This window comes from Cupressus sempervirens, chromosome 10 (genome assembly GCF_028749045.1).
Source record: "Cupressus sempervirens isolate cs-2001-9-10 chromosome 10, ASM2874904v1, whole genome shotgun sequence".
Taxonomy (NCBI): domain Eukaryota; kingdom Viridiplantae; phylum Streptophyta; class Pinopsida; order Cupressales; family Cupressaceae; genus Cupressus; species Cupressus sempervirens.
Window position 1 is genome coordinate 541,546,962 of NC_143127.1, and position 14,794 is coordinate 541,561,755.

The 14,794-nt window shown below is 36.0% G+C and overlaps 1 protein-coding gene across 3 annotated transcripts in view; it reads left to right on the forward strand.

Moving 5' to 3' along the window:
• The window catches only part of LOC149535036 (putative serine/threonine-protein kinase At1g54610), a 147,118-nt gene extending 141,987 nt beyond the window's left edge, over positions 1–5,131 (forward strand). For all 3 annotated transcript variants that reach the window (XM_089806292.1, XM_089806293.1, XM_089806294.1), the window contains 3 exons: positions 3,062–3,176; positions 3,451–4,068; positions 4,180–5,131. In XM_089806292.1, the coding sequence (XP_089662418.1) occupies positions 3,062–3,176; positions 3,451–4,068; positions 4,180–4,365 (919 nt within the window). In that variant the 3' untranslated portion in view covers positions 4,366–5,131. The remainder of the gene's footprint in view (positions 1–3,061; positions 3,177–3,450; positions 4,069–4,179) is intronic.
• The last annotated feature ends 9,663 nt before the right edge of the window (positions 5,132–14,794 follow it).

The window sequence follows — 14,794 nt, forward strand, 5'->3', positions numbered from 1 at the left end:
TTCAAAGATTTGAAGAAATATCTTAAGGAACCCACGACTGCAAGGAGTTCTACCGGGGTTCAATATCCAGTGGTCAATATTAACGGGAAGGGCAGGAATCGGGGTGTAAGAGTTTGCTTTTCGAACTGAGACGTTTTACATTCATAACAGCAGGCAAACCACGGGATTTAACACTTCCAGTCGGCGCATTGATATACATTGTTGTTTGAGGGACTGGTCATTTTAATGAATACACGTTACACAGGTTAAACCCGACTGAGGGCTGGACGTTTGAATATTGCAGTATATAACCAGCTGAGAGTGAGTGTTTCACTGAATACTGGCATGAATATTTGAGGCTCAGTTATTATAATCGGGTTAGTCTGAAACATCACCAAGGAACACGACATTGGGTATCATGTGCAGGTTATGATACACATGTTTGAAAGTTTCATAGCTGGGTTAAAGTTCGCGTGAAGGGAGGCTGTGGTTATCCTCTGAGATGTGATTGTGATCACAGACGGTTGGAATGAAGGCATATATTAATAGCTGCAGGAGTTATAAGAGTTAACGCATAGCTAATATATCTCCAGTCGGGCAGTTGGTAGTATTGGCAGACCCTCTTAACGTGGTTATCTTCTGAGTCAGTTGTTTGGACGGCTACAGCAGTCACCCGCATTAAGCAATTTGGTTATCTTCTGAGTCAGTTGTTTGGACGGCTACAGCAGTCACCCGCATTAAGCAATTTGGAGTGGACACTACGTCAGTCAATGGTCTACAGACTGAACACAACATCAGTTACGGGCATGTTTGACCTTCTGGAAATTCCGCAAATCTGCAAGGTATTAGCGTAGGGGTTTGGTCTGACAGGTGCACTATTTTTCCTTGATTAACTTTTTGTTTCCAATGTATCAATTGACAGTATAATTACAAATTCAAGTAATACTGTAGTGCCAGCGTATATGAACAGATATATTCCTATGTATTCGAAGTGATTTGGAAAGTCACCTGTAGGGATATTGCTTACAAACTGTTTGCTTAAATGCTCATAACTGGGAAGGCTGTAATACGGAAGGAATCAGTAATTTAACAGGGAACAATATTGATTGTAATTGACTGTGACTATTTTAATTGTTCATAAGACCAATATCTAATGCTTGAAATAGAAGGATAGCCGATTGGTTGCTTCAACAGTATCAAATGTGTTCCCAGGATTGTTTGAAAATTGTTTGATATAATGCCCCACAGTTTCATATCCAGTATTTTGATTCTTAAATTGGATTAGAGTTTACTACAAAAACACACTTGAAAATAAATATCTATAGAGTTTCCTTTTCAATATTTTCACCTTTTACAACTTAACCAATAATTACTTAATAATTCAATAAATTACCCAAGTTGCAGGAAGGAAATATGAAAAATGACCATAACTGTGTGTTCCTTAAGTCTCAAGACTTTGAACTAAATCAATTAGGTGATTTAGAAAAAATAGTTACTTCACCAAGAAGATCGGAGAGCTCCCAAAAACCTGAATCAATTCTGAAAGAACCAAGAGGGTCAAGAAGATTATAACTAAACTAATTGGCATTACCAAAACACATTGGAAAATAAATAACTAGAGAATATAATATCTATTGTTTTTAAATTCGAATTTTATCTCTTATGTCTGATTAGAAACATGTAAGAACATATGGAAATGATTTTAGGTCAAAAAATATAATCCAAGTGATGGTGCACCCCCACGCCAGCTTGTTATTATGTTAGTATTTCACTGTGCATGAGCCAGAATTAGAAGCAACATTGATGTATTTGACCCGATTAATTTTTCTTTTTTCATCCATGTTTTCTTATTTATCAACCACTTTCTCAGAAAATCCGTTCGGACCCAATCAATACAATATTTATTTACCATTTGCTAAAATCATCAAAATAATCTAGGTGCATTCAGTCGTATTAGAAAATAACTATTCCCATTGAAGGCATCACTTTGCAGTAGTTCGAAAGTCTCATCTGAGCACACTGTGACTGGAAGAGGTCTCAAACCTTCTGTTACATGGGGATGTGTTCTTAGAGTTTTCTGCCTGTGTCACCGTACTGGGGGTGTCTTGGGAATGGGAAATGTTTCCTCAGGTCTGATACTTTGAATGATATGTGCTGTGAATAAGTTATTGGAATTTCAATGAAGATATATAAAAAGCCTATTCCAAAGAATGCATCTAATGTTTGATAACATGAAGATTGTTGTTTTGCAAATTCTATAATGTATGTCAATATGATGAATGATTCTATAATGTATATATATTTTTATACAGCTGTCCACTTTGATGTTCCCAAATTGGCCTCAAAATCCCTTGTCTGCAACACATTCCCCCAGTACACATGCCTACATGTTGTGGACATAGCTCGAACCAAGATGCTTAATTTTTTATTTTGTTTTAGATTATGATAAAAGCAGGTTTTGAAGGGGCCCCAAAACCTTTTTAACCAAAACAAGAAAGATAGGCAATTAAAACCACTAGGAACAGTCCTAAAACCTACTAAAAAGCAGAATGAAAATCAGGTTTTACAGGAACCTGAAACCACTAGCAGAGTTCAATAAAAGCATCCAGGTTTTACAAGGACCTGGAACCTGAAATAAAGTTTTACCAAAAAACAGAACCAAAGCCAGAAACCAGAACCAAAAACATAGACCAGAAAAAGGACCTATACATAAACGGAAACAACACACAAGACCCAAAGCTTCTATTGCAGTTCTGTAATCATCTTGACAGCCTCCTTCCCGATCGTAATTTTTTATTTTGTTTATATGACCTTTTCTCCATTTTCCTCTGAAAAATATTGCCATGCAGAACAGATTTTATGTAGATTTATTTGTTACTGAGGCCTGCACTGCAACATTTTTCACGATCCTTGTTTGCAGGGGATGCTTCAGCATGAACTCTTTACATTATTTATGTCTGTGAAATGCTGGAAAACCAAGTTCGATGACAAATCCTTTCTTTTTCTTAATAAGTTGTTAAAGGTCTTCTATATGGAATTAGTTATGTGTTTTATGGATCTAATACTTTCATTTCTCTTGCAGGAAAAGAGCTGTAGGAGGAAGAGGGCGTGCATATGAAGCAGCAAGAAAAATATCACGAGAATCTAGAGCGGTACCGGCACCAGATGGCAATGCTGAATTAGCTACATCCATCCAGGTAGCATGATTTCTAGTTTCTATCATATTTGATGACCTAGTTGGTAGTTTTTCAAAGTACAATATGATATTGGGACCAACTTGCTTTGTTATAATGTTACCAATTAGCTCACTGCTTTGGCAAGTAAGCATAGTTTTGCTAAGAATTTTTAAGGAGTCTATTTTTTGTGAGTTCCAAATGTTGCTTGTCAGCAGCTCCTCATTATTGTTTGATTCTTCCTATGTATTACTGTTTAACTTCAATGGGCTTCATATTGGCCTAAAATTGTTTGCAGAAGCGGCGCATCGATTCTCAAGCAGCCTCCAAGAGCAAGAGCGAAAAGTTCAATTCACAGCAGGAGGATAGTGCTGTGGGCTTTCCTATTGAGCCTCCAAGGGCAATGAATTTTTCAGCTAAAGCTTGTGGTAATGCTCAAACTCACATCTTGCAAAATGGAATCCGCTCTTCTGACTCAATGTCAAATCCAAGAGAAAGTGGTTTACTACAGACAAAGAATCAAAATGAGGATGATGCTCCGATGGATTCTATGTGGGCACCAAGTAGGACTGCAAAGTCATTAACCAAACATGAGCCAAAATTGCAGAATGCACATGGATCACTGGCAAGAGAAAATTTGTCAAATATTTCAATTTCATTGGCAGCCACAAACGTCACAGATGCATTTACTCACAAAGATGGCAGAAGTTTGCAGCAATGTGATGATGGTGATAAAATAGGGAAGGTAGGAAAAGAAAAGCATCAACTATCACAACTTCCTGAGCATTCAACGATAAAGGAATCAGTTCCTTTTCAGCCACCAGTGTCAGATTATACAAATAAATTTCTCTTGCAAGATGTCTCTACAAGTAATTACAAAAGGGATGAAAGGCAAGTCAATAGGCAACCCTTCATGGTAAGAATGGCTCTCTTGATGAATATGTTTTTAATGTTTGTCGAATACTTTTACATAAACTACTTCAAAAATAAGATTCTTTTTTTATTTGATTGGTTTATGAACTAGCAGGGTTATAGCAATCCTGAAGAAAGAGTTGAATATTCTGGACCATTGGTGCCACAATCAGCAAATATTGATGAATTATTAGAAAAGCATGAACGTCAGATTCAACATGCTGTGCGCCGGGCACAGCAAGGGAAGGGTAAGATACAACAGAAGCTGGATTGCTTTTTTCCCATAACAGGAAGAATATAGCCATATAGAAAAGCCGAGTTTCTAGTAAAATTTGAACATGGGATCTGAAGAATCGTTGATGATAAATGAAATGGAGCACATAGGTAATCAGAGAAATGTCATCAAGCTATGGAAGGCTACAAAAGAAGTGATAAATCCCATGTCTTCTCATATGATTGGCTTTGTTCTTTTATATGGCTAGAGATGATCTTTTTCTAACCTGGTTATCATATTCCTTAAATGTTCAGCGGAGATAGGGTATTATAGAGCAAATATAATGGAAATTACCATGAAGGGTCTTCTTGGCGTCTTCTTGGATTTCTGGCAAGAACTAATATTTTTCGTAGCAGTGGGCTAGTCATTGCCACCTGAAATTGTAGAAGTCATCATCTGTGTATTTTTTAAGATGCCAGATCCCAGATGTATAGAAATCAATTAGAATAGCATGGCATTCTGGATAACTATTTATCAACTGGTTTCAAGAAGTCTTGTAGTGCCTATTTTGACGAGTTGGAGGCCGATTACCAAGGGCTGCTGTTATAAACTATGAAGCTTGTAGAACTTAGCTAGAGTTCTCAGTTAAGTTTATCCACAAAGACTGTCCAATTTGTAAAAGGAAAAGAAGTTGTTTTTGCTATCTGGGATTCTTGAAGCAATAAAAAGCATGTCATTCTAAACATTGAAGCACACAGCTCTTGGGTTTGATGGGAATGGCAGTTTTACAGAATGTACAGATATTTTTAACATTATAGTAATGCTGGTAGCAAGCACAAATTATTTTCCACCATATCAAGCTGATGCTTGAGTTGTTTCATATGAAATAGGGGGCAGCAAACTCATTGGATTATGTGTTTGTTGGTATATAGTTTGTGTAGTTTGGATTGAAATTACGTATATAAGATTTTGTGCAGGTGAACTATAATTTCTAATTCATGCAGGTGTAGTGCAGTCTGGATTACTTTGTGATGGCAGCACTTGGTGATAGACATGGTTTGCATGGTTGTTTCTAAACACTCTAAACTGGTGCTGTAAATATTAGAAATGGCTGCTAGATAGATTTTGGAGTCTTCCTTGTACTGTGCACTAGTTAATGCTGTATAAACTTTTCTATAGCCTAAGGGGTGATATACCTAACTCCTTCCATCTATAGCCTAATGGGCCTCTTAATATTTCTTTATACTTTAGTTGAACATGAATGGAAGATGGACCATTTTTTTAGTAAAAAAAATGTGTTCCCATGCATTCTAGGTCATATCTATTTGAAAGAGGACATGGTGTGGATACAATGCAGTGAGTGGAAGCTTCACATAAATAGTAAATAGAAACTAGAAATGGTCTGGAAATGAAAATACACATATTAATCAATTGTAGATAACAACCAGTGTAGGATAAAAACCGAATGAACACTAGATATCTTTTATAGATATAAGCCCAATGATAATAAAACGATAGATATAGACACCAATGCAAACTTTAAACCAAATTATGTTGATTAGAATGTGAAGTGTTATATTACTTGTCATATACATCCAGAGTATAATTTTTAATATTTTTGCTTGATAGGGAACGCAAATTCCAATCGGTATTTGGTGCAGTCATAGATGAAGGGATCTCAATGAGATTTGTCCAATTGTGCATCAAGAGTCACACAACAGAAAGTCTCAATGACAAGGAACAATGAGAATGCATGATGATATGTTTGCTTTATTCCAGAATCAAGAAATTGTCATAATTGGCCAACAACATGTAGGCTTACATTTGAGGCATACAGGCTTGATTACAAATCAAAATCCTTACAATTTGCTTAGCTTCGAGCTTCCCAAAATCAATCTGCCAAGAGATACTGAGAATTGCCTAGCTAAGGAACAATTGCATCAACTTATACAACTTCACCAACATCAAGTTGGCCTAAAAAGATTACATTTTCCAAGGTGAAGAAAACGTATTGCGATAAGGATCTATTTCAATAAGATGTGTATTGAAGTGGGATCTGACAAATAGGTTGGCCACATGTGTAGCATCTTCGAGAAATGAGTCACAAAGCTTCATTGACCAGGAAACTGCTTTGCGAGATTGGAAAATTCCATTTGGCCATGAAACGTGAGGAAGAAATAGGTCTTGCCAAGAATCCAATAGATCTTCACCAAGAAGTAACATATCAAGAAGTAAACTTAGACAAACATAAAACATGATGTCTAGGACACAACATGAGGTTCCCAAGAGATAAAATGCCAACTTAAAGGAATATTATTGCAAACATAGAGACTTACTAACCTAAACAAAACAAAAACAAGTATATTTTTGGTTGATGCAAGATTGCAAAGAACCCAAGATGTTCTTGCATTAGATACCTAAGGTTATTTGGAAAGTGAGCTTATCACTTCGATGATAAAGAAAAACCATGGTCTACTTCATCTTGAGAAATTCATAAAGAATCTTCAACTAGTTTGTGCTTCCACTTTACAAAATACTCGATGTATTGTCTTCCTCTTGTGCTCTTACTAACTCTACGATCCTAGATCTCTTCAATTTCATCCAATTGCTTCCTAGGAAAGTGCTTCTCCAATTCTGATCCATTGCAATCATCATTGAATTTTGTTTCATGATACTCATATAGATTTGAAATATTAAATATAGGTGATATATCCATATTCTCTAACAACTCCACTTCATATGTATTACATGAATCAAATCTCTTCAAGATCTTACAAGGACCAAACTTCCTCATCTTCAACTTATGTATGTTCCAAATGGAAATCTAACCTTCCTCAAATATACCATCTGGTGGTTTGATTTTTCGCAAGGCAATTTTTTTCTAAATTTAGGTGTAAAAAATAATCAGATAAGGGTTTGGTTTTTTGTGTAACTTTAACCCTAGGTGGAACCCTATTAAAATAAAATTTCATGTCCCAAATAAACATGTTAGCTTTGTTGCTTGTATTTTTCAAATGTTTTTAGGTGGGCAGTTTGTTTTCAAAATAAAATTATTATTTTGGGATATCTTTGTAAATTTCAAACTTTTCAGTCCTAAGTTTTTCCTAATATCAAATTTTTCCTAAAATTTGCGGCAGTCGTCATGTTGCATAGCGAAGTTGTGACTGTTTTATCCTACGCGACATGGCAACCATCGCGAAATAGGACGATGATGAAGATAGAAAATGGGGTGCTAGTTTTTCATTATTTTAAAAGTTTGCGGTGGTTAGGTTGATGTCATAAGCGTCAACATTAGAGAAACAAACTAAGTGGAAGGCGTTTTGTTTTTTGTCATTGGTTTGGGCAAATTCTGGGAGGTCGCTATTTCGTGATCGAAAAATCAATGAATCCCATTGGTAGCAACATAGCGCCTTGTCGTGAAAATAAAAAGGTGTGAGACTCACGAATGGATGGGCGCTGTATAGTCATTCTATTTTTAATGAGGATATATGCTTACGATTTGTTGTTAGAAGCATTGAATGTAGTAATAATGGCAAAAACGTGGTGAACTTTCTCGGTACTAGAATTTCAAAAGTCTAGAGGTCACCATGTCGCGACCGGAAAATGAAGGAATCCCACCGGTAGCGACATTGCGCCTTGACAAAAAAGAAAAATACGGTAACATTTGAAGGGTGGGTCCCAAGAGTCTCCTAGTTAGCGATGAGTCAGGTATCTTGTGTGACACGTTGGCATCAGTGAAAGCGTGTATGCTGGAGGTCATTATGTCGCGACTGGAAAACCCATGTTGAGTGTTGGTAGCGACATAGTGCCTTACCGGAAAAGATGAAAGACAACAAGGCTTAGTTTTATGGTGTTACAGAAAGGATTAAAATATCTGCCAGCTTGTCAAAATGTTGCCAATTCACATATGACATGGAAAAGCACTTCGAAAAGGGCAAACAAATTATTTTGGATCGTCAGATTAAATTTCCATCAACAGTTGTCACCAAGTCACTATCAAGAGTTGTGTGATGTTTATTCCACGTGACATGGCGAACAAGGGAAGGAACGCACGGGCCCACCATAGTTGAAATAAGAAAATAGCAGATTTCACATGATCAGATCAAATTCACATCAATGGCAGGCGCTAAGTCGTTATGCAGAATGGCAAGTTTTTTAATGCTAGCGATGTAGCGACCAAAGGAAGAAAAGGAGGGATCCACCACAGTCACATTAAATCACTGATTAAATACACATTGTTAGATTGAAGTGGAATCAATGATGGTCGTGATGTCGTGTAAAGAATCTGCTCACTATTTAAGCATGGCGACATAGTGAGAAGGTGACATGTGTCCATGAAATGCCTATGGGACCAGTCCAAATTGCCAGCACTAAAAGAAAAGCTTATATGGAGAATGCTAATTGGTTTGACTTCCAGCTTGGTGAGTGGAAAATAAGTCATTCTTGTTTTTATTCTTGGATCGTCGGATTTTTCTCAGATTGATGGCATATTTTTAAAATTAGAAGGCGGTGCCACTTTGTTCTCCTTACGGTTCATTTATGAAGGATTAAAACTCCTCATGCGAACCAAGAATAGAGTATATTGCAAAAAATCTCGTCATTTCTTTCATATGCGAACAAATCTCCAAGCTTTCAAAGAATTCAGAGCTACTGAGAATTTGCATTGGGTGACCACAACGTGAAAGATTTGCAACTTGTCCACAAAATATTGTAGAATTTGTTGAGGGTAGCAGAGGGTCAAAGTAAGTTTTTGTTCTCACCATTTACATTAGAGTTTTCTAGTTTTTTGCAAAGTCGTTCACCATGCCTCCAAAGAAAGTTTTTTCGGGTCAATAGGATTATTTGGCTAGAAATGTTCATGATGATCTTCTCGAATTATTGCTTAAATCCACGAACAAGACTGTCAAGGTGAAAAAATTAATCTCCCTAAAAGTAAGACTCAAGATTGTTGATGGATTGTTTGATAAGGGAAATTGGGTTAGGGATGCTAAAACTTTTCAAACATGGCTTTCCCTCTTTAAAAAATGGTTCTCAGAAAGGAAATTATTTTCCCTTCATGCAAATATCTGGAACTTTGACTTGGGAAAGCTAGTGGTCCCTAGTGTCTTCATGGATGCTGATTTATTAATGACTATTGCCAAAAGCTATAACCTAGCAATCAAAGTAGTAAGAAGAACAAATGATGAATGTCTGACCACAGTAAGCCCTAAGGAAATTAGGGAAGTATTTGGTCTAGAGCCACTATCAGATTATCATACACCCATTGACCTACAAGGTCTAAAAAAAGAATATTTGTCTAAAAGGGATACGATTAGGTAGGGTGTGCTGAGGGCCATATAGGCACAATTGGGAACTTGTCAGTGATTACAACATCCTCTAGGAAACTTTAAAAAAAGGAATACTTCACTTCCCAGGTTGTAGAAATATATAGGGTTTTTGGTGAAGATGAACATAATATTATGCCTATAAGTTTCATGTATATGATAGCTCAGATTTCTTCTTTTGGTGTTGATGTTATTTTTTATTTCGCCTCCTACTTAGCAGAAGAAATCCATATAGGCCTAGTTGGAATTGCCAAAGGCAAGATTGAAAAAACTTTTGGTCATTATTCTTTGCTGATGCACATGTTTTTGTTCAAAGGGGCAACACATTTTGGTAAAGAAATGGATTTGAACAAAGAACATGAGGGAGAGGCTCTGCTAGTTTAGTTATGGAGTGTAGACATGACTTGGGATACAGAGAATGCAAGTTTTGTCAGGTTTGATAGGTATTTTGCCTCAAGGTTAAGGTGCCTCTTATTAAGTGACAATCTCAGAGTTGCTAAGGCACTAGTAAATTTTATCAGACCCATGGATAATCCATCTGGTTTGAAAGTATCACATAATTGGGGAGACATTATACCATACTCTATTTCTACTATTATTAGAGTTTATGGTTTTCAAGGGTCTCCTCATGTTTTGCCTTACCAAGTGCCACTAAAAATAGGAATAGCTGCTGTATTGTGGCAACTGGGACTACTAGAAGAAACCTATCTGGTAAAAAGAAATAGAGGCTCAATTTTCCCCACTTGCAATGCAGCCCATCATTTTGTTATTACAAAAGGAGGCTAGTTATTTTAATACAAAATTTTAGATTAGTATAAGATGACAGTGTCTCATGCTCGTTTTCATGATACAAAGGGTTTTTATAACCAACTTTTAAAAATAAGGGTTCAATTTGGTTCCATAGAACATGAACCATATTACCCTAAGGATGTAATTAGAAATGAGTTCTCCTTGCAAGAGCAAGAGACCAAGAAGGAAAAGTGGAGGGTTTTCTCAAGGGTTTTGGAATTTATTCATCATTTTGACAAGAATTATAAGCCTCTTGGTAATGCAAAAACAAAGGTAGATAGAATCAATAAACTCATGATTACTTTTCCTCAAACAATGGAAACCATGAATGAGAATTTTTTTTTTTATTAATGCATATCCGGATAAGGCCAAAGAGGTCATGAAGAGATTGGCATTCACTCCCAATATGGGCATAGGACAATTGATTGTCCAAAAAAGGTCAGGTTATAATGTGATCCAGAATAAGAAGACCACTGTGGATAAAGGAAAACAAATAATAACATCCACTAGTGTTGTCTTGGAAGAAAGACCTTATGAGCCCTCTCTTAAGAGGCACAGAATAATAAAAGAGCAAGGTCCTCACATTGAGGAGTATTCAACTACCCAATCCCCTTTGTAGATTGGAGAGGAGTAGCTCACTAGGGAGCAAGTTGAACTGGGGTCCCAAGGGGGAGTGTTTATTACCCAAGCAGAGATGGATGTGGGAAACCCTCAAGAACCTCCTATGCCAAGCCTTGATTTGACAATGACAGATTATAAAGGAAGGGAGTTGGACCCTGTAGTAGAACAAGCCAACCATGAATGTTTGTCTGATGATAGTTTTGTTAGAACAAGAGCCTTTTACCAATTTGCTTGGAGAGCAAATATGGGAAAATATGAGGAAAGGTGCAATAAGTTGAGGATTGAGCACCCAAAAAATGGAGGTAGTCGTGCAGAATCAAGTGAAGGATGAAATGATGCAAGAATTCCAAAATATAACCCCTGAAGAAGGGAGACAAATGGTGAAAGCATCGAATATTCTACTGCTACCTAATTGGGATATAGCAGATGCCCTAGTTTTTAACTCTGTTTCAAATAAACTAAATTTACATGATCCAAATAAGAAAGAATGAAAAGGTGCCACCTTTAGTGAAGACTAGTCTGCCTTAGTTATTTGGTCATTGAGGAAAGGATCCAGGGCTATTTCATCACAGCTAGAGGACACTGGCTTAATGGGGAATATCATTGTAAAGAGAGTGGTAGATACTACCCATGTGGAGGCTACACATTTGAATGTTGGAATGTCTCATTTAGCTTTGGCCATTGCAGAATGAGATGAGTAGGAAAGGCTAGAATTACAGGCCAAATATGAGAGATTTTTGGAGGCCTATAATAAAGAAGTTTAGAAAAGGATTGAACTTGAAAATAAAGTGATGGGACAATCGTCCAGGCCAAGGATTAGATATCCTTGCCCACCAGTGGAGCCTTTTAAATCCACACCTCTTATTGAAATGCTAGATACTCCACAAAGGCCACAATACTATACGACTGAAGATTTTGAAGAAGAAAAGAGAAAAATATGGGCACTGCGTGTAGAGTTAAATGTGCAATATGAAGACAAATGGAGGAAAGCTCTTATGTATCTAGTTGATAAAATTGAATGGTCATTATTCTATGATCAGTCAAAAAAGGTAATAAACATTTGGGAAGAAATAAAAGCAGGTGAAGAAACTTTGAAACCCATTGTTGATAAGTGGAATAAGAGGAGGAAAAAGGTTACATTGTTATGTTATTCTATTATAGAATTTGCTCATGACTACATTGAATTTTTTTTTGACATTACGAATGACCTCCCATATTTTGATGACATAAGAGTTGGGTTACAAAGAAGAATTGTAAGTTACTTGGATAAGTACAAAAGTGTAAAATTTGACTTATTCCCACGTGCTTTGGACAAAAAGAATAAATTGAAAAGTAAAGATGAGTAGGCCAAGGAATTGGATGACTTATTTTGTTTAAGAATGAATAAAGTTATAAACAAAAAAGGACATGCATGGCGGGCAACCACAATAGAAGAAATGGTGAAGGTCCAGTTATTCTTTGATTCTTTAAAACAAGATTTTGTTAACATTGATAAAGAGGCTTAATATGTGATTAAGAAGCAAAACAATATCCTACAGTTTAACTGGCTAGATGACACACTTTTTGACAAGTGGATGGCAGATATTGCTTCTAAAGAGCAGTGGGAAGAAGGTGAAAGCAATGGTGATGAGATGGATCAAGATGAAGTACAAATCATTGATGCACCTTCACGGGATTAGAAGAAAGAGGAGGACAAAGACAAGCAACCAATTGTAGTTGTAGGTGCAGAAGCCCAAAATGATGACATGGCAGAGGAAGAAGCAGGAATAAAGGTGGTTTTATCAATTCATGATGAAAATAGTGAAAATCCTCAAGTTGAGGTTGATTTGTGAATACCAGAACAAGACACAGCATTGGCCAGTCTGATAGCTACATATTCTGAAGAGTCTCAATAGCATAGGAGCCAATCATGGAATTAGTAGCATTTGAAAGTGTGACAAAAATGAGACCTACCAAAGGAACACTATGATGTCTAAGTTTTCTGTTACACAAAATTTTGTCTTTTTGATAGTAGAATGTAAATATCTTTTTTCTTAAGGGACAACTATCATTTTCTCTTAGCTTGAAGCTTGTTGCATCTCACAGTATATAAATGAGATTCCAAGGCTAGAGAAAGGGTCCAAATTATTATCTTTTTAAGTTTTAACTAGGTCTGTTCGATCCATTTTTAAAAACAAATATACTTTATGATATTTTCTCTGCAAATTTATGAGAATTGTATTAGTGTGACATGATCTAAATGCTTGGTCTTGAGTTATTATGAGTTTTATTTAATTGTATGTAAACTTTTCAAATGAAATCAATGCAAAGATGAACTGTCACCACAATTTTTCTAGCCGAATCTTGTCTCCATTTGTGTTATCTGGTTGCCATGAAATTGTATGAGCAAGTGTTGTTCAATTGAATACAATCAAGTTAGATTGTATGGCTATTGCTTTTAATTCAAAGAATTAAGTAAATGCTTCAGTGAAATTGACAGGATTACCATGATAATAGAAGAGATGTTTGTAAGAATGAGTTTCAGTCAGAATTGTTGATAATATTGATTGTAAGGCAATCAGTAAGATCTAGGAATTGAATAGACTCTGGATCCCAATAGATTAGGCAGTGATCTAATTATTTTAGTTGGCAAAAAGAAAGATCATGAAGAACCATCAAGCTTAATTTCAAAATCCATGTTATTTTACTTTTGAAGATTATTAATGTCGGTTAGCACTCGTTTGCATCTAATCTTTGAGTCTTAGTTAGCTACTATTGCTATAAATATTTGTAAACCTAAGGAGAATTGTGACCAAATCTGCTTATAAGGGATGTATATCATTTTAAAATGTCATGGAATGAACAAACTATGTATATGTTAGAGATAGGAGATGAGAATTAGAATGAAAATAAAAGAGATTTTCATGCAGTAGGATTCATTTGAATCATCCCTCACATATACCCACCTTGGTTCTGCAGAGCCTAAAGAGGAGGAAATTTTTCTAGATTTCGTTGTAACTAGGTCTAGATAAGAAAATCTTTCAATTGTCTATAGGAAGTAGCTGATCCTTAGATTGTTTGTGCTTTCATTATCTTGGTGTTGAGTATCTTGTTACTTAATAGTTTGAAAATACACCAACACCATCATCGCATCTCCTAGTTGAAATCGCTAATGTCTCATCTCCTCGTTCACCTTATACTCTTTGTTTATATCCTCCAGATGTTTCTTTACTTGATTGTATGCTCTGCAAATTCTTTTTCTTTTGCACTCATCTTAGCTTCTTGACTAATATTTCTTATTCCTTTGGATTAATCCCTATTACAATTCAAATGGTCTTTCTTGTGCTCATATTCATTAAACTGCTATATGCAAAATTTCTTGAGCAAGAACTAAATGTCGATTTCCAACTTTATCTCCACCCAAACATCTCAATGAATTTCCCAAACTCTTGTTTACTACCTCTATTTGTCCACTTGTTTGTAGATAAAATGCAAAATTAAACTTCAAGCCTATTTTCATCCTCATGCAAAGTGTCATTAAAAAATAACCAACAAACTTATTGCCTCTGCTTGAAACTACGCTCTTAGATAATCCATGCAATCTTATCATCTCCTTGAAAAGTAAGTCTCCTACATATACTACATCGATTGTCTTCTTACAAGGTATGATATGTGTCATCTTTGAGAATCTATCCACTACCACAAATATATAATCATTTTTTCTTTGTTCCATCAACAACTCAAGTATGAAATCACGCTAATGTCCTCTGAAATATATTGTCAAAGGTTTATATCCTGGATTG